At 46.5% G+C, this 27,685-nt stretch overlaps 1 protein-coding gene across 1 annotated transcript in view; it reads right to left on the bottom strand.

Moving 5' to 3' along the window:
• KIAA1522 (KIAA1522 ortholog) overlaps positions 1–25,630 on the bottom strand; it is a 55,675-nt gene extending 30,045 nt beyond the window's left edge. The window contains exon 1 of the mRNA XM_030217715.1: positions 23,544–25,630. Coding sequence (XP_030073575.1) covers positions 23,544–23,751 — 208 coding nt within the window. The 5' untranslated portion in view covers positions 23,752–25,630. The remainder of the gene's footprint in view (positions 1–23,543) is intronic.
• Between the last annotated feature and the right edge of the window lie 2,055 nt (positions 25,631–27,685).

The following is a 27,685-nucleotide window of genomic DNA, read 5'->3' as shown; positions in this document are numbered from 1 at the left end:
ACCTGCTTTTATCTTTCCTATGAGTCATTCTGAAAGACTGCAGCCTGCCCAGACACCCCCACACGTGAAGAGAATGGGTCTGTAAGCAACATCTCCCTCATGTATGCAGTCCTGAAGGAAAACGGGAGGTTCCGGAGGTAGGGTGTCAACTGTCATGAATTTCAAAGCTACAGCCCACATGATGACTCAAATGCCATCAATTATTTTACACAGCTTTCTCCTTTTCCTTTGGGCAACCAGACCTCACTGGCCACAGCACAATGAACCTTTGTTTGCAGCAGCTATTTTACGAATCCTTCCAACTTATTACAATGACATCAGAGATCCTTTAGAGCCTTGCAACGCTAGCTGATCAACAGCCAATCACAATCCTAAAGGGTTGTGCAAATTCAATAACTAGTTATAGGGAAGTGGAAAAACCCTCAGAAACCAAGGTATGTTACCAAGGTCTGACCAACGGGGCATTTGTATCTATATAAGATTTTATGCCCGTGGCCTAGTCTCTTTCATAGGGTTTACTTTTCCACTTTCTCATAATCAAAATGGGGGAGACAGTGCTTGAGAGGTGCCAGTTTGTTTATAATTGGGGGGGGGGGGATTGGCTTGTGTTTCTCTCAATGGCCTGAAGTCTTTTAATATTCCACCATATTCAAGTCTTTATATGGTCTGTGCCCTGAAAAAGACAGGTACAAATCAAGGTAAGGTATACACAAAATAGCAAATATGAGTTATCTTGTTGGGCAGACTGGATGGACCGTGCAGGTCTTTTTCTGCCGTCATCTACTATGTTAGGTTGCTTTATTCAGGTGGCTTTATGTAGAACAAGGTGAATCCCGATATTTACACAATCGTTATGTTTTTCTCCCCTTTTGTTTTCTGCAGCATGAAAGCACATCATGAGTCCTGCTCTCTACCATAACTCTGCAATATCTGTAAATCTATACTGTTATGTTTATCTGTTTTTACATCTCTGATGTATTACTAAAATCCACCTTGAATGTACTGCTGACACGTTGGTTTTCTTGGGGGGGGGGGGGGGGTTGCTTCCATTTTTCTGTTTTCTGGGGTTGGTGTACTAATATATAACATTTGCTGGGGACTCTATGTTTATTTGAATAAACATTTCTTTTTTTTTTTTACTATTACCTGTGATACTTCACTACAGACTGGTGGTCCCCCTTTGCTATTTGGGTTTGCTTTGTCCATCTATAAAAATAACCTACCTGGACAATTTCCCAATCAAAGGTAAAAATAGTCCCCTGCACACAAAGAATGACTTATGGGGTTGACACTTGCATGACAGTTTCTTAGCAGATTATTAGTAGGGTGGATTGCCATTATACTTTCCCCAGTCATTTAATACCCCCCCACTCCCTGAGCTAAAGCCGGGTACTCATTTACCAACCAAAAATGGATGGATGGTTGAGTTGGCCAGAGCTGACAGAAATCTCAGTGTGGGATTTGAACTCGGGTTGTAGATGCAGTAAGCAAGAGACCATAATAGCACAAGGAGGCTTCCACTGACAGACGTAACTGAAATCTCCATTATTATTGTGTTTAGTCTGTTTATGGTTTAATTTATTTGTTATGCCTTCATTTCACAGTCTGTTTCATGGACCTGATCAGATGGATGATAGTATAACCCCACTGCTATACTCCTCCCTGACAAGAATGGAATGTATATCCATAGGGGCTCCTGTATGCAGTTTGTTTCCTGCAGAACTTGTATCTTGCTTGACCCTTTGGACTTCCTAACTTATCTGATCAACTGCTATCACCGCTTTTTCTCTTCTGCCTTTTGATAAACTTTGTGATTGGTTGTTCTATTTCCACCAGGTATCTGATATGCTTACCAAGTAATCTAATGTCGTACCGTAGTAGACTGAAAACCAGGAAAGGCAGGGTTCAAATTTCACCAGCCTTCTTTGTGATCTTGAGCAAGTTAATAATCTTCTATTGCCTCAGGTACAAAATTAGACTGTAAGCCCTCCTGGGACAGGGAAATACCTTCTGTATCTGAATTTACCTTCCTTGAGGTAGTAGTGGAAAAGGACAAGCTAAATTCAAATAAATAAAATGCACACTAACTCTTCCGTGTTATTTTTTTAGAGTCACTGACACGTAACAGGCCACCTAATTTATACAGCAGGAATGTGCTTAATTTGCACCAAAGTTTCATGGGAAAGAGTAATTTCAAAGAGAAAGTATGCACTATGACATGCACGCATTTACAGCTGCTGTTCATGAGACAAAACTTTCCCCAGCTTAGTCCTACACATTTTGGCATTAGCTTTTAGTGGGGATCGTAAAGCAATTTTTTTTTAGGGGAGTTTTGTGCAAACTCCCCTCAAAATAACCGGTTGCTTTTCAATCCCCAGTAAAAGCTAACGAGTCGTATATAGTGAGCAATGCTGAAAGGAAATCCCATGCAAATGCTTGCAAAAATAATAAGCAGCTCGTTCGGGAAAGCACCAGCGCATGCACAGGACACTCACCTGCTAAGCGTGGCTGCTATGCGCATGCCTAGAACAGCCTTCACAGCGTACTTTCATACACGCCGGGCCTTGAAAGTTTCTTTTTGTGTGTGTGGGGGGGTTATAGTATGTGTATGAAAACTGGACAGGAGGCAGGAGGACGATTTGCATTTCTACAACTCTTCTCCTTCTGCGGAACACACACACACAAAAACAAAATGGAAGTTTTAATATCTTCTGGGGAGGGGGTTAGCTTGAGTGCCAGCAGATTTCCTATGTGATTAGTTTTACGGATTGCGGAGATGTGGCCGAAAGCAAGGAAAGGATAACCGAAATCCACTTTTCAGAAGAAATCTGTTCGCTACCAGTGTCAGGATTTTCAGATAACACTTGTGGACGTCACGTTTTTCAAACAGTGTTCTGGGATGTTAACATATTCTTTCCTAACACGCATTTCTTTCCTTCCGGGTTTGGAAAATGGAGATAGGATGGGGTGTTTTCTGTTGTCATGTAGGTGTATCTGACAGTTTTTTGTGAATCATGTACTCAGAATTTGTTTCTTGTTTTCTCTTTTCAATTAACCTTTTCTGCACGTAAGAATACACGGCGCAAATAGAACAGCAGTCTGCTTCGCTGACAAACCACTGTCAGGCTACGACAACTCCTGACCTGTAAAAATTAACATGAAAAAGGTAGGGGCTACATTCTGTGCATCACTCGGAATGCATATTTAAATAGTAATCAGCTACTTGTAATATATTTGCATATGATTCTAATAGTCTTCCTCTGGGAACAGTAAAAAGAATGCAAAGCCCCTTTGTGAATTTCTCACTGAATACCAGCTTGAACCAGTCAAATTCACAAGTTGCTAGCCCAGAAAGTTTTGCGCATCTAGCCTTTTGTGACATGCATGCATTAAGTGCTAACCCTCCCCAATCTTGTTCTCAAGAAAGTCTCTGCTTAGGTTGGATAAATTTATGTACAAGCCATATGCAGATAAATTTACAATGTTATAAAAGACCATTTCTGTGTATGAAATGGTGTCTTACCCATAAATGCCTTTAAAATTTCCCCCTAAATGTATGTTTTGTTTTTTAAACAGCCTACTAACTGGCTCTTGATTCAGGTACTGGGAATGAGTGGGGGGGGGGGGGGTTCTTTTTAATGGTACCTCGCTCTGAATCATGAATTCTTAGTACTTATCAATTTTCCCCCTCAACTAATTTTAAATCAGCTCTTTCTTTTTTTTTTGGGGGGGGGGGGGGGTCAGTGCCAGAGGCTAGGTTCCAGTTTGAGACAGACTGTCCTGCCAGAATAGTCTCCTCATTTCCCAAAAGATTCCTCAACAATGAACCAAAATGCCTGCGTCCTACACCAGTAACTTATCCACACAATAAGTCTATGGAGTTCGCCTCTAGCCATCTACATGTGGAACTGGGAAAATTTCCAAGATTATTACCTTGGAAGTTCGGGTTGAATTTCCTACCTAGCAGCCTGAATTGAACCTCCAGGACTCCCCTTCTGCACCCTCCTATATCACTGGGACCCTCATAGATTACAACAACTGGCTCCTGCTGGCAAGTTCTAAAACTCAGTTTAAGTGACGTGTGAGGTCACCATCTTTGTACCAGGCAGACAAGTCACCAAGGACCAAGCAATCCTCATGCACAGCAGCCAGATCTCTATATTCCCTAATACTGAATCACCAGCTTCCTACTCCTACCATTCTGCAGTCACAGGCCAGATGATGTATCTTCCACACAAGAGGCCACCAACACCCGGAGAGCAGGTCCCAGCTGTGGAATCACTACCTGCCCTTGGCAGGTGATGTTTCATTTCCTTCAGAACTGTGCAGGAAGGCCATCCTACTATGGATCTCAAGGTCTCTTTCTCAGCTCCTACAGTTCGGCTTCCAGGGATTGTATTTATTCCCTGAGTACTAAGAGCTTATGGCACTCAATGCAAAAGACTGCATAACCCCTGTGTCACTGCTGGAACACCATCTGTGTCTTTCCAAAAACTCAGAAAAGGATTAAAAACAGCAAATTCAGTTCTGAATTATCTAGAAGTCAGCAAACACAAGAGTTCAGATGGCACTTGAGACCAGAAAGAGAGAGAAATATTTTATGCCAATGAGAATCCCAACAGGAAAGAAAACACCAAGCACCACAAAGCTGAGAGTAAGTACACTAGAGGAAAGGGGGAAATGGGACTTGATCTACCGCCTTTCTGAGGTTTTTGCAACTCCATTCAACGTGGTTTACATATATTCAGGTACTTATTTTGTACCAGGGGCAATGGAGGGTTAAGTGACTTGCCCAGAGTCACAAGGAGCTACAGTGGGAATTGAACTCAGTTCCCCAGGATCAAAGTCCACTGCACTAAGCACTAGGCTACTCCTCCACTCATTCCACCAATAAGAGCCAACCTCATCAGTGATGTCACAATGGCTTGATTGCCCGATACTTCTAATACTGTGATGTCATAATGGAAAGGGGGAAAGGGGGATGGGACTTGATATACCGCCATTCTGAGGTTTTTGCAACTACATTCAAAGCGGTTTACATATATTCAGGTACTTATTTTGTACCAGGGGCAATGGAGGGTTAAAGGAGCTGCAGTGGGAATCGAACCCAGTTCCCCAGGATCAAAGTCCACTGCACTAACCACTAGGCTACTCCTCCACTCATTCCACCAATAAGAGCCAACCTCATCAGTGATGTCACAATGGCTTGATTGCCCGATACAGTTCCCCAGGATCAAAGTCCACTGCACTAACCTCTAGGCTACTCCTCCACTCATTCCACCAATAAGAGCCAACCTCATCAATGATGTCACAATGGCTTGATTGCCCAATACTTGGCTCACTTCTGATATTGTGATGTCATAAGGGAAAGGGGGAAAGGGAAATGGGACTTGATATACCGCCTTTCTGAGGTTTTTGCAGGTACATTCAAAGTGGTTTACATAGTATATACAGGTACTTATTTGTACCTGGGGCAATGGAGGGTTAAGTGACTTGCCCAGAGTCAGAAGGAGCTGAAGTGGGAATTGAACTTAGTTCCCCAGGATCAAAGTCTGCTGCACTAACCACTAGGCTACTCCTCCAGTGGAGTGGGTGGAAACAGAAATTCTAATGGCACTAAAAGCTAAACTAAACCCATGAGAAAAGAACCTGTTTTGTTTCCCTTTTCTGTGGCTTTTTGTGTGTGTATGTTATAGCCTAAGCCAGAGGCTCTAAATACAGCCCAAGGCTGGACCCTGCCTTCAGATCAGATCTGGTCCAGCTTCATTCTTCTGTCCTGCAGCTCAGGGATTTCAGTCAGAAGCCTGTGTGCAATCCAGCCTCACTCTCAGTGGTCCCCACTCTCCCTTCCTCCCTCCTGCAGCTCAGGGATTGCAGCCTGTGAGCAGTCCAGCCTCACTCTCGGTGGTCCTTCCTTCTTTTTCCCCCCTTCGCCAGCTGGTTGTTGTAATAATGTATTTTTAGGTCTACTGCATTCTGTAATCAGACCTTGTAGCTTACTGTGAAAGTCTGCCAGAACCAGGAGTACATTTTCTGCATCCTGTGCAATCTTCACGGCCCTGTGAAGTTCAAAGGTGACTGGGCCATTTTTTAAGAATCTATGGACCTGATTTACTAAAACTTTTCTCTATGGGGGGGGGGGGGGGTTCTTGAATCAGCCCCTGCTTATTGCCACACCCTTTGGAAGGACTTCCTTTCCTGTCACTCTTTGGCTCTGAAAGAAGCCCCACCTATCGTTATTGCTTTGGTTACAGACCTATTTGATATCCTGCTTGTTTACACAACACTAAAACTTATTCACACATGTTTTTAGTTTGGTTGTAACATATTACATATAAAACATACTCTGGAAGATATTTAAAGGGATTTAAACGGGCAGGACCCTCTCCTGCCCACTGAAATTGCTTAATGCTGCCGAAGAGGGGAGACGTCTGTGAATGGTTTCTCGAGAGGTTGTGATGAGATCTCTTCTATCATATCAAATGGTGTCTCTTTCTTTTAATTGTGCTATTATGTATTTGTTAATCTGAACAAGCAGGTGGTATATAACATTTTTATAATAAACAAACATATTGAGCTGGACTTAACTGCTCTGCGCCACTGAAGATTCACACCGACTGCCCAACAAAAAAGTCATGGGGTGGCGCTGGGGAGGAGCCGGGGGCTGCACCTGAACAGCTATGTGGGTGAATTTAGGACAAGTCAAAAGCTGCTCCAGACCCCAGCATTCAATATCAGCCGGGACCCGCAGAACTACTTTTCAGTTTAAAAGCCCTCCCTGATCCCCCCTCCCTCCAGCCCGCAAGCATCAACGTCCTTCCCCTCCCAAGGTCTACCTAGGCCTCCTGTGGGCCTACCTGTCTTCCTGGTGGTCCTAGTGCGGTGCTCGGGAGTGAAGCCCCTTCGCAGCTGCCCTTGCAATGTGAAAACAACGTATGAACACCTAAAATTCCAGAAATCACTAAAAACTAACCTGTTCAAAAAGTCATACCCTACTTAAATGCCTGAACCCTGCAACACAACGAAACCAAAGCTCGTAATGGACATAAAATAACTCTTTGTCTCTACGATTCCCTAATGTGTCTGTTACACATGAACCTTATCCTACCACAACATCACTTTGTATTTGTTCATACCGGAATTGGCGAACGCCTTTACGGTACTATGTAAGCCACATTGAATCTGCAAATAGGTGGGAAAATGTGGGATACAAATCTAACAAATATATAAATAAAATGGTCCCGCATAAGCTCCAGCGGCCAGGGCAGCGTAAATTAGTCCCAGATATTCAGAGCTGCTGCCCGGACATGGCCTGACACTGAAAATCCAGAGGTAATCTCTGCCTTGAAAAAACACTGACCATCGCTACCTGATTCTATACATTATTTTCTACCAGCCATGAACAAGTCATTCAGATTAGCAAAAAAATATTTAAATAAAAAGAAATGTCCCCCTTGCAGCAAACTCTTCTCTGAGAGGGACCCCGTGACCGTCTCCACAGGTGAAATGCTTAAGAAGCCCTGCTCCAAGTTACTGCAGATATTATTATATGCAGGTCCTTTCTCTGTCCCTGTTGGAAGCTTAAGTGACTTCTGTTTATTTAAACTTGTTTTAGTAAGTACTTTTTCTTTAGCTTGACCGATCACACAGAACCTCAGCTTTGACTGTCCACATCAGCTGTGTGGGTTGAAAGTCTAGGAGATGGGCAACAGGAAGAGGCTAGAGCACAAAAATCCTTCAGCATCTACAACAAATCCACCAGCAGTGGAGCTGGGAGAAGCCCAGGCCCCTGTAATGGAGACAGGGGGAGCGGATGGGCCAGGAGGTCCTTACCGTCAGGAATTATTACCTTACTAAGTTCTTGCACAAAACACAGACCACAAGGTGAACACGTAAGCACAAAGGGAAGTCTTTCAACACATGCCTGGAGGACAAACCAAGGCAAATGAGTAGCAAACACAAAATGTCACCTGATTCAAGGTCCCAAAGTACTTAAAAGGTTAATCTGAGCTTAAGAAAATGACATTCAAGAAGTTAGACTGGAATCTGCATCTCCCACATTTCAGAGTTTAATGCCCTCACTACCAGCTTCACTTTAACTCTTGGAAAGAGGAACAAAGATCTCCCAAGGCCTAAGGGAGATTTAGAAGATTCCTGTCTGAGGTCCTGTAAAGGAAACGCTTACTGCAGAGCCTGAAAACAAGTTCTTACAAGCAACCTTGAGACACAAAACTCCTAAACAGCTGTAGAAAGAAACCATCGGTGGGAACAAGAAGAAACTGACAGGGAGCCTCAGTCCCCACTACCATCAGTCTTCACAAGACCCGGGGCCGGGGGGGAGGGGGTGCACCGGGGCACCTCTTCTTCTGTTTTTCCTTTTTCTAGCCCATGGTCCTGGTAAGAATTACAACCTCCTTCCATTCCTCTCTCCTCCATTCAGAGTGGAGAAAGCAGCAGCACCACTTGAGTGAACCTCAAAGCTTCCAGGCTGAGCCAGAGTGCTCTCTCAGACAGGGCTGCCTCTCAGCTTTCTTCCCTTCACCCCCCCACCCCCACCCACATCATTCACAAAGTGGCCCTTTTACAAAGACCAACGTAGGCCAATGCGGCCACCGGTAGTAGGTTCTTCCTTGAGCGTGTGCCATTTCCCGCCTGCCGTAAAAATTTTTTTACTTTATAGTGCAGCGCTGATCAAGCCGGTAATCAGGTGCCGCAGCAGTAAGTGGTCCCCCCCCCCCACCATGGCCACGTGGTAAGAGTAATCTTTCCGCATAGCCATTTTTTTCGGGGTTTTTACCTGCTGCGGAAAAAAGGGCCCTGGTACACGGGAAAAACAGCCATTACCACTGGGCCATTTTTCCTGCAGCTTGATAAAAGGACCTCAAAATTACTTGGGAGAGAAGAAAACTGAGAAAGAGGCAGCTGAGCAGACACTGTCACACTAGGGAGGTGGTTTGGAATAAGGGGGAAAGGAAATGGGACTTATATACTGCCTTTCTGTGGTTTTTCCAACTACACTCAAAGCGATTTACATATTATATACAGGTCCTTATTTGTACCTGGGACAATGGAGGGTTAAGTGACTTGCCCAGAGTCACAAGGAGCTGCAGTGGGAATTGAACCCAGTTCCCCAGGATCAGAGTCCGTTGCACTAACCACTAGGCTACTCCTCCAAATGCCAGTCCTTAGCTCATCCTCAGATCACTCCTGGCCTTGCTCTCCTCGATCTGGAGTTTAAATGGGAACAGAGGGAGGCTGGTAAAACTTTTCCTCGCTGCCCGAGATCACCAAATAAGAAAGACCAGGGTCCTCTATTTAGGTCTCAATCAATGTAATGAAAAACATAAAAACAGTTAACAACATTTCTATTTTTTTAAGCATTTGGCAAAGCAGGAGTCTCTGAGGGAAAATAGAGTTGAACGGCTGATACAGGGCTACCTTGGATCAATCAATCTTATCAATTAATCTTTGTTTAAAGATTTTGTTTCGTTGCCTTGGAGATGTGTTTTAATGATTGTGTAAATGATTTTTGTAATCTGACAAGAACGTAGGATTATGCAGAGTAGAAATTTGAATACATCAGTAAATAAACATAAGCGTTGCCATACTGGGACAGACCAAAGGTCCATCAAGCCCAGTATCCTGTTTCCAACAGTGGCCAATCCAGGTCACAAGTACCTGGCAAGATCCCAGAACAGTAAAACAGATTTTACGCTGCTTATCCTAGAATATGCATGATTTTCCCATCTTAATAATGGCTTATGGACTTTTCTTTTAGGAAGTTGTCCAACCCTTTTTTTTTAACCCTGCCAAGCTAACTGCTTTTCAGTAGATTTCTGAAAGACATAGTAATATGCAGTTTGCAAACTGAACATGCTGCATATAAAATGCATATATGTAATGCCCATGTGACCCAGAAAATAACTAGACAACATTAGAATCACCACAAACCACACTGGGTCAAACCAAAGGTGCAGCTAACCCAGTATCATTTTCCAACTGTGGCCAATCCAGGTCACAGGTGCATAGCAGAATCCCAAAGAGAGTTGCCAGATTCCGGAATCCCAAAGAGAGTTGCCAGATTCCGGAATCCCAAAGAAATGCCAGATTCCGGAATCCCAAAGAGCTGCCAGATTCCGGAATCCCAAAGAAATGCCAGATTCCAGAATCCCAAAGAGCTGCCAGATTCCAGAATCCCAAAGAGCTGCCAGATTCCGGAATCCCAAAGAAATGCCAGATTCCAGAATCCCAAAGAAATGCCAGATTCCAGAATCCCAAAGAGCTGCCAGATTCCGGAATCCCAAAGAGCTGCCAGATTCCGGAATCCCAAAGAATTGCCAGATTCCGGAATCCCAAAGAATTGCCATATTCCAGAATCCCAAAAAGCTGCCAGATTCCAGAATCCCAAAGAGTTGCCAGATTCCATGCTACCAACCCCCATAATAAACAGGGTATGCGCTTTTTCTCCAGGAATTTGTCCAAAACCTGTTTTAAACTCAGATTCACTAACTGCTTCTACCTCTTGCTCTGGCAACAAATTCCAGAGCTTAAACGAAAAATGTTTTCTCTAATTTTGTTTTAAATGTATTACTATGTACCTTCCCCTGAATCCCATCCAGCTTCTACTCTGTTCCCCTCGCCCCCTCCCCCAAGTCCCATCCAGCTTCTACTGTTCCCTTCCAAGTCCCATGAAGCTCTCCTCAATCCCTTTGAGCATTTATTTTGACCCCACTCCCTCCTCCCCAAGTCTTGAAATGCTGTCCTAGGCCGGTTGGCCCAGTTCCTTCCTACAGAGGCCTGGCCACACTGTGCGAGTCAGTCCTGCTCTGTCTTAATCACGAGGCTCTGTGTCTAGAAAGTTCCGCATGGTTCAAATATCATCTTTCCACCTTCGTAGACAGAGTGGGATTGAACCGCATGGCCTGGACCCTGTAAGAAGGAGCTGGCTGTGCAACCTGGTGCTACTGCAGCCCCAACCAGACCAGCTTATCGATACTGTCTGGTTATGGCTGAGGTGGCAAGGGGGGGGGGGGCAGACAATGTTTTTGGGCTGGCACCTGCCACCCCATAGTCATGCCTATGGTAACATAGTAAATGACGGCAGATAAAGACCTTATGGTCCATCCAGTCTACCCAACAAGATAAACTAATTTTACGTGGCGTGTAATAATTTCTATGTATACCTGAGTTTGGTCTTTGTACTTTCTGAAAGAACAACCTCTCTTGTCATTCCCATTTCCAGTTCATTGATAAATATGTTAAAAAGCAGCGGTCCCAGTACAGATCCCTGGAGTACTCCACTATTCACCTTTTTCTATTACGAAAACTGGCCATATATCCCTACTCTTTAGTCCCCCTAGTCCACAACGTCACACAGCCTCCCATCCCAAGGCTTTTTAATCCTTCAGGAGCCTTCCATCCTAATTCTTCAGGACTATGGACTCTCCAAAAATCCAGATACATTATAACTAGATCACCTTTAGCCATGCATTCAAAAGAATATAGCAGACTAGTGATGCAAGACCTCCCCTGCATATGTCCATTTGATTCTGTCCCATTAAACCACATCTGTTGATGTGTTTAGTCATTTTGGGAACTTTCATTAAGCCGTGTTCGACATTAATGAGCACCTAATGTAGCAGAAAAACAGAGTACCACGAAACGCGCTCGGGCATCCTGTGGTAACTTTAAAATCTGCGCACTAACCACATGCTACAACATTTTTCTAATTTTTTTAGGGGGACGTGTCAGGGACATAGAGTGGGTGTCTCTGTGATAAGAGCACCTACATTCCAGCGCCCACTGGTTAGCACACAGATAACATGGGATGTGCTTATCGCCTACAAATGAGTGACAATAAGGGCAACATTAGCACATGACCCGTAATGCAAAAAAGAAAAATGGTGTTTTTACAACTGTGGTAAAAATGGCCTTAGTGCTCGGGAAAGACCCGCGAAAGGGTGTGCGAAGGCCACTTTGTAAAAGGATCCCTTTGGTTTTTTTATTATGCTTTGTACTATTTTGCCCAGGACTGATATCAGGCTCACAGTCTGTAGTTTTCTGGATCACCAAGGGAACCCTTTTTTTAAACTTGGCATTAGTTTGGCCACACACCAATCTACAGGTACAGCAAATTATTTTAATGATAGGTTACAGATTACTTTTTAGCTCTTTTAGTACATAGGGTGTATACCATCCAGTCCAGGTGATTTGCTGCTCGTTAGCTTGTCAATTTGGCCTATTACATCTTCCAGGTTTACAGAGATTTGTTTCAGTTTCTCTATATTTTTATCCTTAAATAGCATTTCTGGCATGCCTAGTTCTATATATTCATTTTGTTTAATGGGATGTAGAAATAAGTGACAAGAATTTGAGTGACACATATTGTTATATCTGTGTATAGGTAGTTTGCTTACATCTTCCTTAGTCAAGAGCGGAAGCAAAGAATTCATTTAGGGGGGAATTCATCAAGCAGTGTTAGGGCCTTTGAGTGGGTGTTAGGGCCTTAAGGTGCATTAAGAAAATTAACCTGCACTAAACACCAAGAAGCCCATTTTTTACCTATAGTCTTAAAACACGTGCTTTAAGGCCCCAACGCCCTAACTGAAGCAAGGGCCTCAGGCAGCATTCTTGTGACGCGTAACTTCCTGTTTCCTCGGACGTGGGCTGCAGTAGAGAGACGAGGCCAGGGCAGGGCAGCCCATGGGAATTGCCTGCTGCCGCTGCCCTTTGGGGAAGGGGAGATATCAGACCATGGCCTGCAGCAGTGAGGGAGAGCTCATTCCTCGCCTCAGGCAGTAGATTGTCTTGGGCTGCCCCTGCCTAACGCCAGCGTGAAGGCTCTAATGGTTAGTCTTTCCACTATGGCATTGTCTTCCTGGAGTGCGTGCTTTAAGGCCCCAACGCCCTAACTGAAGCAAGGGCCTCAGGCAGCATTCTTGTGACGCGTAACTTCCTGTTTCCTCGGACGTGGGCTGCAGTAGAGAGACGAGGCCAGGACTGACGGCAGGGCAGCCCATGGGAATTGCCTGCTGCCGCTGCCCTTTGGGGAAGGGGAGATATCAGACCATGGCCTGCAGCAGTGAGGGAGAGCTCATTCCTCGCCTCAGGCAGTAGATTGTCTTGGGCTGCCCCTGCCTAACGCCAGCGTGAAGGCTCTAATGGTTAGTCTTTCCACTATGGCATTGTCTTCCTGGAGTGCGTGCTTTAAGGCCCCAACGCCCTAACTGAAGCAAGGGCCTCAGGCAGCATTCTTGTGACGCGTAACTTCCTGTTTCCTCGGAGGCGGGCTGCTTTAGAGAGAAGAGGCCAGGACTGGTAGCAGGGCAGCCCATGGGGATTGCCTGCTGCCGCTGCCCTTTGGGGAAGGGGAGATATCAGACCATGGCCTGCAGCAGTGAGGGAGAGCTCATTCCTCGCCTCAGGCAGTAGATTGTCTTGGGCTGCCCCTGCCTAACGCCAGCGTGAAGGCTCTAATGGTTAGTCTTTCCACTATGGCATTGTCTTCCTGGAGTGCGTGCTTTAAGGCCCCAACGCCCTAACTGAAGCAAGGGCCTCAGGCAGCATTCTTGTGACGCGTAACTTCCTGTTTCCTCGGAGGCGGGCTGCTTTAGAGAGAAGAGGCCAGGACTGGCGGCAGGGCAGCCCATGGGGATTGCCTGCTGCCGCTGCCCTTTGGGGAAGGGGAGATATCAGACCATGGCCTGCAGCAGTGAGGGAGAGCTCATTCCTCGCCTCAGGCAGTAGATTGTCTTGGGCTGCCCCTGCCTAACGCCAGCGTGAAGGCTCTAATGGTTAGTCTTTCCACTATGGCATTGTCTTCCTGGAGTGCGTGCTTTAAGGCCCCAACGCGCTAACTGAAGCAAGGGCCTCAGGCAGCATTCTTGTGACGCGTAACTTCCTGTTTCCTCGGAGGCGGGCTGCTTTAGAGAGAAGAGGCCAGGACTGGCGGCAGGGCAGCCCATGGGGATTGCCTGCTGCCGCTGACCTTTGGGGAAGGGGAGATATCAGACCATGGCCTGCAGCAGTGAGGGAGAGCTCATTCTTCGCCTCAGGCAGTAGATTGTCTTGGGCTGCCCCTGCCTAACGCCAGCGTGAAGGCTCTAATGGTTAGTCTTTCCACTATGGCATTGTCTTCCTGGAGTGCGTGCTTTAAGGCCCCAATGCCCTAACTGAAGCAAGGGCCTCAGGCAGCATTCTTGTGACGCGTAACTTCCTGTTTCCTCGGAGGCGGGCTGCTTTAGAGAGAAGAGGCCAGGACTGGCGGCAGGGCAGCCCATGGGGATTGCCTGCTGCCGCTGCCCTTTGGGGAAGGGGAGATATCAGACCATGGCCTGCAGCAGTGAGGGAGAGCTCATTCCTCGCCTCAGGCAGTAGATTGTCTTGGGCTGCCCCTGCCTAACGCCAGCGTGAAGGCTCTAATGGTTAGTCTTTCCACTATGGCATTGTCTTCCTGGAGTGCATGCTTTAAGGCCCCAACGCGCTAACTGAAGCAAGGGCCTCAGGCAGCATTCTTGTGACGCGTAACTTCCTGTTTCCTCGGAGGCGGGCTGCTTTAGAGAGAAGAGGCCAGGACTGGCGGCAGGGCAGCCCATGGGGATTGCCTGCTGCCGCTGCCCTTTGGGGAAGGGGAGATATCAGACCATGGCCTGCAGCAGTGAGGGAGAGCTCATTCCTCGCCACAGGCAGTAGATTGTCTTGGGCTGCCCCTGCCTAACGCCAGCGTGAAGGCTCTAATGGTTAGTCTTTACACTATGGCATTGTCTTCCTCGAGTGCCCCTTTTACTCTGTGATAATCTGATGGTCCAACTGCCTCCCTCACAGGCCTTCCTATTTCTAATGTACTTGAACATATTTTTATCCTGAATTTGTGTCTCTGTGCTAAGTTTCTTTTTACCTTTCTTATCAATGCTTTCCATCTACCAGTACTTATGCTGTTTCCCATTATTATTATTTTTTTAACATTCTTTCGGCTAGAATAGTCTGTATCATCACCTTTTAACTATTGTGGTTGTCATCCGGCCTTCCTTCCACATTTTTTTAATATGAGGAATAAACTTGGTCTAGGCTTCTGAGATGATATTTAAAAAAATATATTCATGCCTGATTTCAACTCTTAACCCTTGTGGCAGCTCCTTTTAGCTTTTTTTTTTAAATCCTAGTCATATATACATAAGTACATAAGTAATGCCACACTGGGAAAAGACCAAGGGTCCATCGAGCCCAGCATCCTATCCACGACAGCGGCCAATCCAGGTCAAGGGCACCTGGCGAGCTTCCCAAACGTACAAACATTCTATACATGTTATTCTTGGAATTGTGGATTTTTCCCAAGTCCATTTAGTAGTGATTTATGGACTTGTTCTTTAGGAAACAGTCTAACAACTTTTTAAACTCTGCTAAGCTAACCGGCTTCACCACTTTCTCCGGCAACGAATTCCAGAGTTTAATTATACGTTGGGTGAAGAAACATTTTCTCCGATTTGTTTTAAATTTACTACACTGTAGTTTAATCGCATGCCCCCTAGTCCTAGTATTTTTGGAAAGTGTGAACAGACGCTTCACATCCACCTGTTCCACTCCACTCATTATTTTATATACCTCTATCATGTCTCCCCTCAGCCGTCTCTTCTCCAAGCTGAAAATCCCTAGCCTCCTTAGTCTTTCTTCATAGGGAAGTCATCCCATCCCTGCTATCGTTTTAGTCGCCCTTCGCTGCACCTTTTCCAATTCCACTATATCTTTCTTGAGATGCAGCGACCAGAATTGAACACAGTACTCAAGGTGCGGTCGCACCATGGAGCGATACAACGGCATTATTGGGAGGCGGGGCTGGTGTTTGGGTGGTGGGGCTAGTTCTGGGCAAGACTTTTACAGTCTGTTTCCTGAAAATGGGGCTAGTTCTGAGCAAGACTTCTACGGTCTGTGTCCTGAAAATGGCAGATACAAATCAAGGTAAGGTGTACACAAGAAGTAGCACATATGAGTTTGAGTTTATCTTGTTGGGCAGACTAGATGGACTGTGCAGGTCTTTTTCTGCCATCATCTACTATGTTACTATGTTACATTATAACATCCTCACACCTGTTTTCCATAATTTTCCTAATAATACCCAACATTCTATTCGCTTTCCTAGCCGCAGCAGCACACTGAGCAGAAGGTCATCATTTTGAAAAATAAGCACAGTAGATTCCTTAGGCCCCTGGTTATAAAGCTGCTGGAAGTGGGGTACTGCCGACACAGCCCATTCACTTTGAACGGACTGTGTTGCTATGCCGCGCGGAAATGTAAACGGGGGGGGGGGGGTAGTGTCTTCAGCTCTAGCTATTAACTCTAATTTAATCATGTTGTGATCAATACTGCCAACACCATTACCTCTCGCACCAAGTTCTGTATTTCACTAAGGACTAGATCTAAAACACCCTCCCCCTCATTGCTTCCTGTACCAGCTGTTCTGTAAAGCAATCATTTATTACATCCCTAGTATTTCCTGATGTAACGTTTATGCAGCCAGTCAATATTGGGGTAACTGAAATCCCCGTTATTACAGTGTTGCCAAATTTGTTAACATTTCAGCATCTGTCAGTTCATTCTGTCCTGGCAAACCTTAGTATAACCCCCACTTCACTCGTGGAATTTGTATCGATAAAGATTCCACATTACAATCTGTTGCCTGCGGAATATTTATTCTGTTTTATCATATAGCACCACCTCTCCTCCAATTTAATCCATCCTGTCATTACGATATAATTTGTAGCCTGGTATCCTAGTCTCCTATGGGTCAGTCTCTGAGATGCTGCTCCTCCCTTAAAGGCACCTGGTTTACTTTGCCCTTATTGCAACGTTCCTTCAAAGATAGGTCACTGCTAATGATGAGCTCTTGCACCAGGTCCTAATTTAAAAGCTGCTCTACGTCCACCCCGGTCAAGGTCGAGACCATCGTTTCAGAATAGACTCCCCCTTGCCTAGAATTCTGCCTTCGGTCAGGTCAGACGATCACCCCTCTGCAGCATCACACCTGCAGGGTAGATCTCAGCTGCCCTTTTTTCTAGCACTAAGCATGGGAGGAGAGCGAACAGAACTCCTGTCCCTGGCCCATAAGTTTCTCTTTCTCTGTAATATTATTACTAAAGTTAAGCAGTGTCCCCTAAGGCAGTGCTGAAGTGTTGTAAACCAAAGAGAAGCCATGTTGAGAGGTAATGACTCTTCCTGTCTTCCCGTTATTGTGTAAGTTGCTGGGTATTTTCCAAGACCTACAGCCTGTGACCTTCTGACTCAGCAGCGAGAGAGAGAACGAGCAAGCGAGTGAACTAGCAGGGCTCTTAATCTAGAAATGGGCCCGGACCTTACACGTATGTAAAGTGGGCTTCCTGCTCTGCAAATCCTGATCACAGCAACACTGATACTAACGGTCCTGGGAAGGTGTGTGAGCTGGTTTCAACTTCCAGCTTTCGCCAGTCACCTCTCCTGTAATAACAGCAAGTGGACACAAGATCAGACCAGAACCCCCTACTTCCCACCTATGTAATGGAATTGCATCCTGTGGGATCAGGTCAGGGCCAGTGGCAGCCTCCACCTGTAATGGGCATCGCTACTCCTTAATCATTTATTACAGCCTATTTCTCTCTTTTGCTGAATGGAAGTGACCCAGGATTCCCGTCTCCTTTTCTCATTTCTTGGACCTGAGGTAGCTGTGGATGTACTTCCTCTGCCACTTGAGCAAGAAGAGGGAAAGGGAAATGGGACTTGATATACTGCCTTTCTGAGGTTTTTGCAACTACATTCAAAGCGGTTTACATATATTCAGGTACTTATTTTGTACCAGGGGCAATGGAGGGTTAAGTGACTTAACCAGAGTCACAAGGAGCTGCATCAGGAATCAAACCCAGTTCCCCGGGATCAAAGTCCACTAACCACTAGGCTACTCCTCCACTCATTCCACCAATAAGAGTCAACCTCATCGGTGATGTCACAATGGCTTGATTGCCCGATACTTGGCTCAGATATTGTGATGTCATAAGGGAAAGGGAAATGGGACTTGATATACTGCCTTTCTGAAATTTTGCAACTACATTCAAAGCGGTTTACATATATTCAAGTACTTATTTTGCACCAGGGGCAATGGAGGGTTAAGTGACTTGCCCAGAGTCAGAAGGAGCTGCAGTGGGAATTGAACTCAGTTCCCCAGGATCAAAGTCCACTGCACTAACCACTAGGCTACGCCTCCACTCATTCCACCAATAAGAGCCAACCTCAACAGTGATGTCACAATGGCTTGATTGCCCAATACTTGGCTCACTTCTGATATTGTGATGTCATAAGGGAAAGGGAAATGGGACTTGATATACCGCCTTTCTGAGGTTTTTGCAACTACATACAAAGCGGTTTACATATATTCAAGTACTTATTTTGCACCAGGGGCAATGGAGGGTTAAGTGACTTGCCCACAGTCACAGGGAGCTGCAGTGAGAATCAAACCCAGTTCCCCAGGATCAAAGTCCACTGTACTAACCACTAGGCTACTCCTCCACTCAATCCACCAATAAGAGCCAACCTCATCAGTGATGTCACAATGGCTTGATTGCCCGATACTTGACTCACTTCTGATATTGTGATGTCATAAGGGAAAGGGAAATGGGACTTGATATACTGCCTTTCTGAGGTTTTTGCAACTACATTCAAAGCGGTTTACATATATTCAAGTACTTATTTTGCACCAGGGGCAATGGAGGGTTAAGTGACTTGCCCACAGTCAGAAGGAGCTGCAGTGGGAATCGAACTCAGTTCCCCAGGATCAAAGTCCACTAACCATTAGGCTACTCCTCCACTCATTCCACCAATAAGAGCCAACCTCATCAGTGATGTCACAATGGCTTGATTGCCCGATACTTGGCTCACTTCTGATATTGTGATGTCATAAGGGAAAGGGGGAAAGGGAAATGGGACTTGATATACCGCCTTTCTGAGGTTTTTGCAACTACATTCAAAGCGATTTACATATATTCAGGTACTTATTTTGTACCAGAGGCAATGAAGGGTTAAGTGACTTGCCCAGAGAGTCACAAGGAGCTGCAGTGGGAATGGAATTCAGTTCTCAAGGATCAAAGTCCACTGCACTAACCACTAGGCCACTCCTCCACTCCAGTGAGATTTCTTGCCCCCTCCTTCCCACAAGGAAAGGTGACAGAAGATCCACAGAGCAAAGCAATTTCTTCTGAATCAGAAGTGAACAAATATTCTGCCGTTAGAGCCATGGTCCTCTCACACCCAATCCTGTGCTGACATCACAAGTACTGGGGAAAGGTTTATTCTCTGTGCTAGTAATGAGCCACTGCTCATTACTAATGGTTAAGCTTGTTGTCAGAGGACATGGTAACAGCGGTATCTGGATTTAAAAAAGGTTTGAACAAGTTCCTGGAGGAAAAGTCAATAGTGTGCTATTGATATCGACATGGAGGAAGCCACTACTTGCCCTGGGATTGGTAGCACGGAATGTTGCTACTCTTTGAGATTCTATACGGAATGTTGTTGCTACTCTTTGAGGTTCTATATGGTATGTTGCTACTCTTTGAGGTTCTATATGGAATGTTGTTACTCTTTGAGGTTCATGGAATGTTGTTACTCTTTGAGATTCTAAATGGAACGTTGCTTCTCTTTGAGGTTGATGGAATGTGGCTACTAATTGCGTTTCTGCCAGGTACTTGTGGCCTGGATTGGCCACTGATGGAAGCAGGATACTGGGATAGATGAACCATCAGTTTGACCCAGTATGGCTATTCTTATGCTTCCTAGCTCTAAGGATGTGATGCATCTGAAGACACTGAATGGAGAACAGGAGTAGGCCCTACTAGTTACCGCGAACCAAGGGTTCAAATCCCACTGCTGCTCCTTGTGATCTTAATCCTCCATTGCCTCGGCTACAAACAGACTGTGAGCTCTTCAGGTAGAAGGGAAATAGCTACTGTACATGAATATAACTTGCCTGGAACTACTACTGAAAAAGCATGAGCTGAACCCTCCCCACCCCACCAAAAAAACTATCTGTGAGGTCTGAAAAACCCAGCTACAAGATCTTTGGATGCAGCTCACAAAGAATCCTATTTACTCCATCAGACACTTCCTTGGGAGAGGGAAGCTCAAACCCAACTCAGGCTGAAGGGCCTGGCAACTTCCAAACTTTGGGTTCTGAAAGATACTAAATAATAAGACTGAACACCAACTAGACAAAACTGAACTCTTGTCACTTGAATGACTAACCCCTTTGTTATTAATAAACAAGCACTAACACTTTAATCCTTATGCCGAAAATGATTTCTCTATAATTTGTTGTTACATTTGTACCCCGCGCTTTCCCACTCATGGCAGGCTCAATGCGGCTTACATGGGGCAATGATGACCTAAACTCAGGAACCTACATGCAATACCATAATGTATTCCCCTTTACCATGTATGCGTGCACCTTAATGCAATACCATTTGTAATTCTGTTAACTGGAAATGGCAACCGCCATTACGGCAAATCTAAGCCACATTGAGCCTGCAAATTGGTGGGAAAATGTGAGACACAAATGCTACAAAAATAAATAAATCTAGCTGCCTTTTACGGCACATATTACTTTTTAAATAATACAAAGTACACTGAAAGAAAATGCTATCAAAATACACACGATATGCAAACATTTATACACACAAAGGGATGCCTGCACCATGTCCATTCTTCCAGATATGATTAACTGAAACTAAACTGATCACAGAACAGGAAACGCGATCATCTCAAAAGCCCTATGGGCCAGCGACATGTAGTGGCTGGGTTTTGGCTCTCTGACTGCAGAGCTTGATAGGAAACCCTGGAACCTTATGCCCAGGACTTTCACTGCAATGACTGAACAAGATTTCTTGGGCGGGGCAGAGGGTATTTATAAAGTAGGAGGAAAATTCAAATAAACAAAAAGTCATTACACAAAGGAGTAAAAAAAAACAGCTAGAAACCTCTGCACTCCCCCCCCCCCCCCCCTCACCCAGGGGGGAAAAAACAGATTGCTACATTCATCGTAAAGAAAGAAGTAGTAAAGTTAAAAAAGATACAGAATGGTGTCAATCACTATTCCTCCCCCAGTCTATATTACTAGTCTACATTTTCCCTCTATTTCTCATTTCCAGCCATAAGTGTCAGGTGTACATGCAGGAGGGCAGCTGTTTGTGTGCATCTGAGGTGTAGTCACTTGCATGATATGTGAGCATGTGCAGTGTTAAATCTCTGTCCCTTTTGCAGTACATTGGCACGTGCAGTGCTGCTGTCTCTTTTGCTCCCTGTGCCCCTCTCTGTCCCATGCATTTGCATGTGGAGTGCTGCTGTCTCTTTTGCTCCTTGTGCCCCTCTCTGTCCCATGCATTTGCATGTGGAGTGCTGCTGTCTCTTTTGCTCCCTGTGCCCCTCTCTGTCCCATGCATTTGCATGTGGAGTGCTGCTGTCTCTTTTGCTCCCTGTGTCCCTCTCTGTCCCTTACATTTGCATGTGGAGTGCTGCTGCTGTCTCTTTTGCAGTACATTTGTCTGTGAAGTGCTGCTGTCTCTTTTGCTCCCTGTGCCCCTCTCTGTCCCATACATTTGCATGTGGAGTGCTGCTGCTGTCTCTTTTGCTCCCTGTGCCCCTCTCTGTCCCATACATTTGCATGTGGAGTGCTGCTGTCTCTTTTTCTCTCTGTCCCTTACATTTGCATGCGGAGTGCTGCTGCTGTCTCTTTTGCAGTACATTTGTCTGTGAAGTGCTGCTGTCTCTTTTGCTCCCTGTGCCCCTCTCTGTCCCATACATTTGCATGTGGAGTGCTGCTGCTGTCTCTTTTGCTCCCTGTGCCCCTCTCTGTCCCATGCACTTGCATGTGGAGTGCTGCTGTCTCTTTTGCTCCTTGTGCCCCTCTCTGTCCCATGCATTTGCATGTGGAGTGCTGCTGTCTCTTTTGCTCCCTGTGCCCCTCTCTGTCCCATGCATTTGCATGTGGAGTGCTGCTGTCTCTTTTGCTCCCTGTGTCCCTCTCTGTCCCTTACATTTGCATGTGGAGTGCTGCTGCTGTCTCTTTTGCAGTACATTTGTCTGTGAAGTGCTGCTGTCTCTTTTGCTCCCTGTGCCCCTCTCTGTCCCATGCATTTGCATGTGGAGTGCTGCTGTCTCTTTTGCTCCTTGTGCCCCTCTCTGTCCCATGCATTTGCATGTGGAGTGCTGCTGCTGTCTCTTTTGCAGTACATTTGTCTGTGAAGTGCTGCTGTCTCTTTTGCTCCCTGTGCCCCTCTCTGTCCCATACATTTGCATGTGGAGTGCTGCTGCTGTCTCTTTTGCTCCCTGTGCCCCTCTCTGTCCCATACATTTGCATGTGGAGTGCTGCTGTCTCTTTTGCTCTCTGTCCCTTACATTTGTATGTGGAGTGCTGCTGCTGTCTCTTTTGCAGTACATTTGTCTGTGAAGTGCTGCTGTCTCTTTTGCTCCCTGTGCCCCTCTCTGTCCCATACATTTGCATGTGGAGTGCTGCTGCTGTCTCTTTTGCTCCCTGTGCCCCTCTCTGTCCCATACATTTGCATGTGGAGTGCTGCTGTCTCTTTTGCTCTCTGTCCCTTACATTTGTATGTGGAGTGCTGCTGTCTCTTTTGCTCCCTGTGTCCCTCTCTGTCCCTTACATTTGTATGTGGAGTGCTGCTGCTGTTGTCTCTTTTGCAGTACATTTGTCTGTGAAGTGCTGCTGTCTCTTTTGCTCCCTGTGCCCCTCTCTGTCCCATACATTTGCATGTGGAGTGCTGCTGTCTCTTTTGCTCCCTGTGCCCCTCTCTGTCCCATACATTTGCATGTGGAGTGCTGCTGTCTCTTTTGCTCTCTGTCCCTTACATTTGCATGCGGAGTGCTGCTGTCTCTTTTGCTCCCCGTGCCCCTCTCTGTCCCTTACATTTGTCTGTGAAGTGCTGCTGTCTCTTTTGCTCCCTGTGCCCCTCTCTGTCCCATACATTTGCATGTGGAGTGCTGCTGTCTCTTTTGCTCTCTGTCCCTTACATTTGCATGCGGAGTGCTGCTGTCTCTTTTGCTCCCCGTGCCCCTCTCTGTCCCATACATTTGCATGTGGAGTGCTGCTGTCTCTTTTGCTCTCTGTCCCTTACATTTGCATGCGGAGTGCTGCTGTCTCTTTTGCTCCCCGTGCCCCTCTCTGTCCCATACATTTGCATGTGGAGTGCTGCTGCTGTCTCTTTTGCAGTACATTTGTCTGTGAAGTGCTGCTGTCTCTTTTGCTCCCTGTCCCTTACATTTGCATGTGGAGTGCTGCTGCTGTCTCTTTTGCTCCCTGTCCCTTACATTTGCATGTGGAGTGCTGCTGTCTCTTTTGCTCCCTGTCCCTTACATTTGCATGTGGAGTGCTGCTGTCTCTTTTGCTCCCCGTGCCCCTCTCTGTCCCATACATTTGCATGTGGAGCGCTGCTGTCTCCTTCGCCCCTCTGCGTCCCTTTCGCATGGCATCGGCTGTCTCTCAGAAGCGGCTGCTACACTCGCAGGTGTCTCGTCCTTACCTGTGTCCTTGGCTTTTCCGCCACCACCGTCCTGCTGCTGCTGCTGCTTCTTCTTTTTCTTCTTCTTCCTCCTGGCCCGGAGCCAGCTGAAAGCCCGGCGGAGAGAACTGGCCTTGGACTTCTTCTTCTTGGGAGTGACGGGCTCCGCTCGATCCCGGCCAGGCCACTCCTCTGCCGCAGAAAGGACGGAGGAACCGCGATCCGACATCAGAGCGAGCGACGGGCTGCGAGGATACCGGGAAGGAGCAGCTGAACTAGAGGAGCAGCAGCAGCATCGCGCCCCGACCAGATCCCGGTGCAAATCGCGATCCCTCCCCTCCCCGCGCGCGGCTCCTGAGTCATCGGCCGCCCAGCCACGGAGCCCGAGCGAGCCAGCAGCCGCCTCCTGCTGCCCCAATTCCGCATTCCTGGCCGGAGCAGGGGAGGGGCGCTGGCTGCAGGTGCGCCAGGTGGGGCGGGGGCCGTCCCTCCCTCCCTCTCTCGGGCTGCACCGGGATCTGCAGCCCGCCAGGGGCCGGATGTGATGTAGCCTCGGCCAAAGAAAGAAGCCCTGGGCCTGGACTAGTCATGCACTCGTTTCTTAGGAGACGGCTGAGCTGGCTGGGGTCAGGGCACTTGCACTGGCCCCTTTGCTACAGGGGGCCCCGAGCCTGCTTTCAGGTCAGCTTATCTAACACTAGCCCTCCCTGGCTGGGGTGAAAGGATTTCAGACATCAACAGCTTCCCATTTAATGCAAATATTTCAAGGATTGCAGCTGATTTTAGAGGATTTCAGAGATCAGCAGCTGAGGTGAGGGGATTTCAGCAAGCAGCAGCTTCCCATTTAATGCACACAGTTCAAGGATTGCAGCTGATTTGAGAGGATTGCAGAGATCGGCAGCTGAGTTGAGAGGATTTCAGCAAGCAGCAGCTTCCCATTTAATGCAAACATTTCAAAGATTGCAGCTGATTTGAGAGGATTTCAGAGAGCAGCAGCTTCCCATTTAATGCAAATATTTCAAAGATTGCAGCTGATTTGACAGGATTTCAGAGAGCAGCAGCTTCCCATTTAATGCAAACATTTCAAAGATTGCAGCTGATTTGAGAGGATTTCAGAGAGCAGCAGCTTCCCCTTTAATGCACACAGTTCAAGGATTGCAGCTGATTTGAGAGGATTTCAGAGAGCTGCAGCTGATTTGAGAGGATTTCAGAGAGCAGCAGCTGAGGTGAGAGGATTTCAGAGAGCACCAGCTTCCCATTTAATGCAAATATTTCAAGGATTGCAGCTGATTTGAGAGGATTTCAGAGAGCAGCAGCTTCCCATTTAATGCAAACATTTCAAAGATTGCAGCTGATTTCAGAGATCGGCAGCTGAGGTGAGAGGATTTCAGAGATCAACAGCTTCCCATTTAATGCAAACATTTCATGGATTGCAGCTGATTTGAGAGGATTTCAGAGAGCAGCAGCTTCCCATTTAATGCAAACATTTCAAAGATTGCAGCTGATTTCAGAGATCGGCAGCTGAGGTGAGAGGATTTCAGAGATCAACAGCTTCCCATTTAATGCAAACATTTCATGGATTGCAGCTGATTTGAGAGGATTTCAGAGAGCAGCAGCTTCCCATTTAATGCACACAGTTCAAGGATTGCAGCTGATTTGAGAGGATTTCAGAGAGCAGCAGCTTCCCATTTAATGCAAATATTTCAAGGATTGCAGCTGATTTGAGAGGATTTCAGAGATCAACAGCTTCCCATTTAATGCAAATATTTCAAGGATTGCAGCTGATTTGAGAGAATTTCAGAGAGCAGCAGCTTCCCATTTAATGCAAATATTTCAAGGATTGCAGCTGATTTGAGAGGATTTCAGAGAGCAACAGCTTCCCATTTAATGCAAATATTTCAAGGATTGCAGCTGATCTGAGAGGATTTCAGAGAGCAGCAGCTTCCCATTTAATGCACACAGTTCAAGGATACATCTGGGGTGAGATGGTCAGTGGTAGCCAGAGGGTACTAAAAGTTAGGCAAAGTAGGCAGATGTTTAGGAGGGGCCTTTTCAGATGTGCAGTTACAGTGGTTCCCAAGGCAGATTTTTGCCCTGGTAAATCAGCTGCTGGCAGGGCTGCCAAGAGGGGGGGGGCTAACCCAGAAGGTTCTGCTCCCTCGCTCTGTCTCTCTCCTTCTCCTGTGTGTCGGGACCTGCATAATTGCATTCATGCGCTAATCCAGGTCCTGACCCACAGGACTGTAGGACAGTGACAGACTGAGTGAGGAAGGGGGGGGGGGGGGTTGGTGGCAGCAGCCCTGCCATGGGCCCAGCTCTGTGTCTTGGCCACCCTAGCTGCTGGCAGAGGGAAGAGTGTTGGGGGGGGGGGGGAAGACCAAAGTCATCATGACCACAGAGATCCGTCTATTCTCTTCCCCCTCTCCCATGCATTACCTTCCAGGCAGCAGGAGGAGTTGGCAAGAACCATTTGCTATTTCCTCTAGGGCCCCACGTGTAGAACCTTTAAAATGTATTTAGATGGGGGGGACACATGTTTGCCTAGGGTGCAAATGGTTAATCCTACATTGATGGTGGCACCTTTTAAGACAAAGTTTGAGAGGACAAGAGTCCACTTGGCCACATAAATTTGATGATCTGCAGTCATAGTAAAAAGCTGAGGCCTTAATAACTCTGTTAATCTGTATGGTAGCACCCGCCTTTGTATGATTTTTGCAAATGTGACCTGACACTTGTGTTCGCTATGGACGTGTCACGTACTACTACTACTACTACTTAACATTTCTAAAGCACTACTAGGGTTACGCAGCGCTGTACAATTTCACAAAGAAGAACAGTCCCTGCTCAAAGGAGCTTACAATCTAAAGGACGAAATGTGCAGTCAATCAATTTGGGGCAGTCTAGATTTCTTGAATAGGGGTATAATGGTTAGGTGCCGAAAGCGACATTGAAGAGGTGGGCTTTGAATAAGGATTTGAAGATGGGCAGGGAGGGGGCTTGGCGTATGGGCTCAGGAAGTTTATTCCAAGCATAGGGTGAGGCGAGGCAGAAAGGGCGGAGCCTGGAGTTGGCAGTGGTGGAAAAGGGTACTGAGAGGAGGGATTTGTCCTGTGAGCGGAGGTTTCGGGTAGGGGCGTAAGGGGAGATGAGGGTAGAGAGGTAATGAGGGGCTGCAGATTGAGTGCATTTGTAGGTTAGTAGTAGAAGCTTGAACTGTATGCGGTATCTGATCGGAAGCCAGTGAAGTGACTTGAGGAGAGGGGTGATACGAGCATATCGGTCCAGGCGGAAGATAAGATGCACAGCAGAATTCTGAACGGATTAAAGGGGGGATAGATGGTTAAGTGGGAGGCCAGTGAGGAGTAGGTTGCAGTAGTCAAGGCGAGAGGTAATGAGAGAGTGGATGAGAGTTCGGGTGGTGTGCTCAGAAAGGAAAGGGCGAATTTTGCTGATGTTATAGAGAAAGAAGCGACAGGTCTTGGCTGTCTGCTGGATATGGGCAGAGAAGGAGAGAGAGGAGTCGAAGATGACTCCGAGGTTGCGGGCAGATGAGAATGGGAGGATGAGGGTGTTATCGACTGAAATAGAGAGTGGAGGGAGAGGAGAAGTGGGTTTGGGTGGAAAGACAATAAGCTCGGTTTTGGCCATGTTCAGTTTCAGGTGGCGGTTGGACATCCAGGCGTCAATGTCGAATAAGCAGGCCGATACTTTGGCCTGGGTTTACGCGGTGATGTCTGGTGTGGAGAGATGAAGCTGGGTGTCGTCAGCATAAAGATGATATTGGAAACCATGAGATGAGATCAACGAGCCCAGGGAAGAGGTGTAGATTGAAAAAAGAAGGGGTCCGATCCCTGAGGAACTCCAACAGAGAGCGGGATGGGGGTGGAGGAAGATCCATGCAAATGTACTCTGAAGGTACGGTGGGAGAGAGAGGAGGAAACCAGGAGAGCCCTGGAACCCAAAAGAGGACAGTGTGGCAAGAAGTAAATTATGATTGACAGTATCAAAAGCGGCGGATAGGTCAAGATTTCAGCAAAGCTTTTGACACGGTTCCCCGCAGGAGGCTCTTGAATAAACTTGACAGACTGAAGATAGGACCCGATGTGGAGAACTGGATTAGGAACTGGTTGACGGACAGACGCCAGCCGGTGGTGGTTAATGGA

The sequence above is a fragment of the Microcaecilia unicolor genome, chromosome 11 (assembly GCF_901765095.1).
Source record: "Microcaecilia unicolor chromosome 11, aMicUni1.1, whole genome shotgun sequence".
NCBI classification, from domain to species: Eukaryota; Metazoa; Chordata; class Amphibia; order Gymnophiona; family Siphonopidae; genus Microcaecilia; species Microcaecilia unicolor.
Note: the sequence above shows the minus strand (reverse complement) of the source record. Positions and strands in the feature narration are given on the sequence as shown.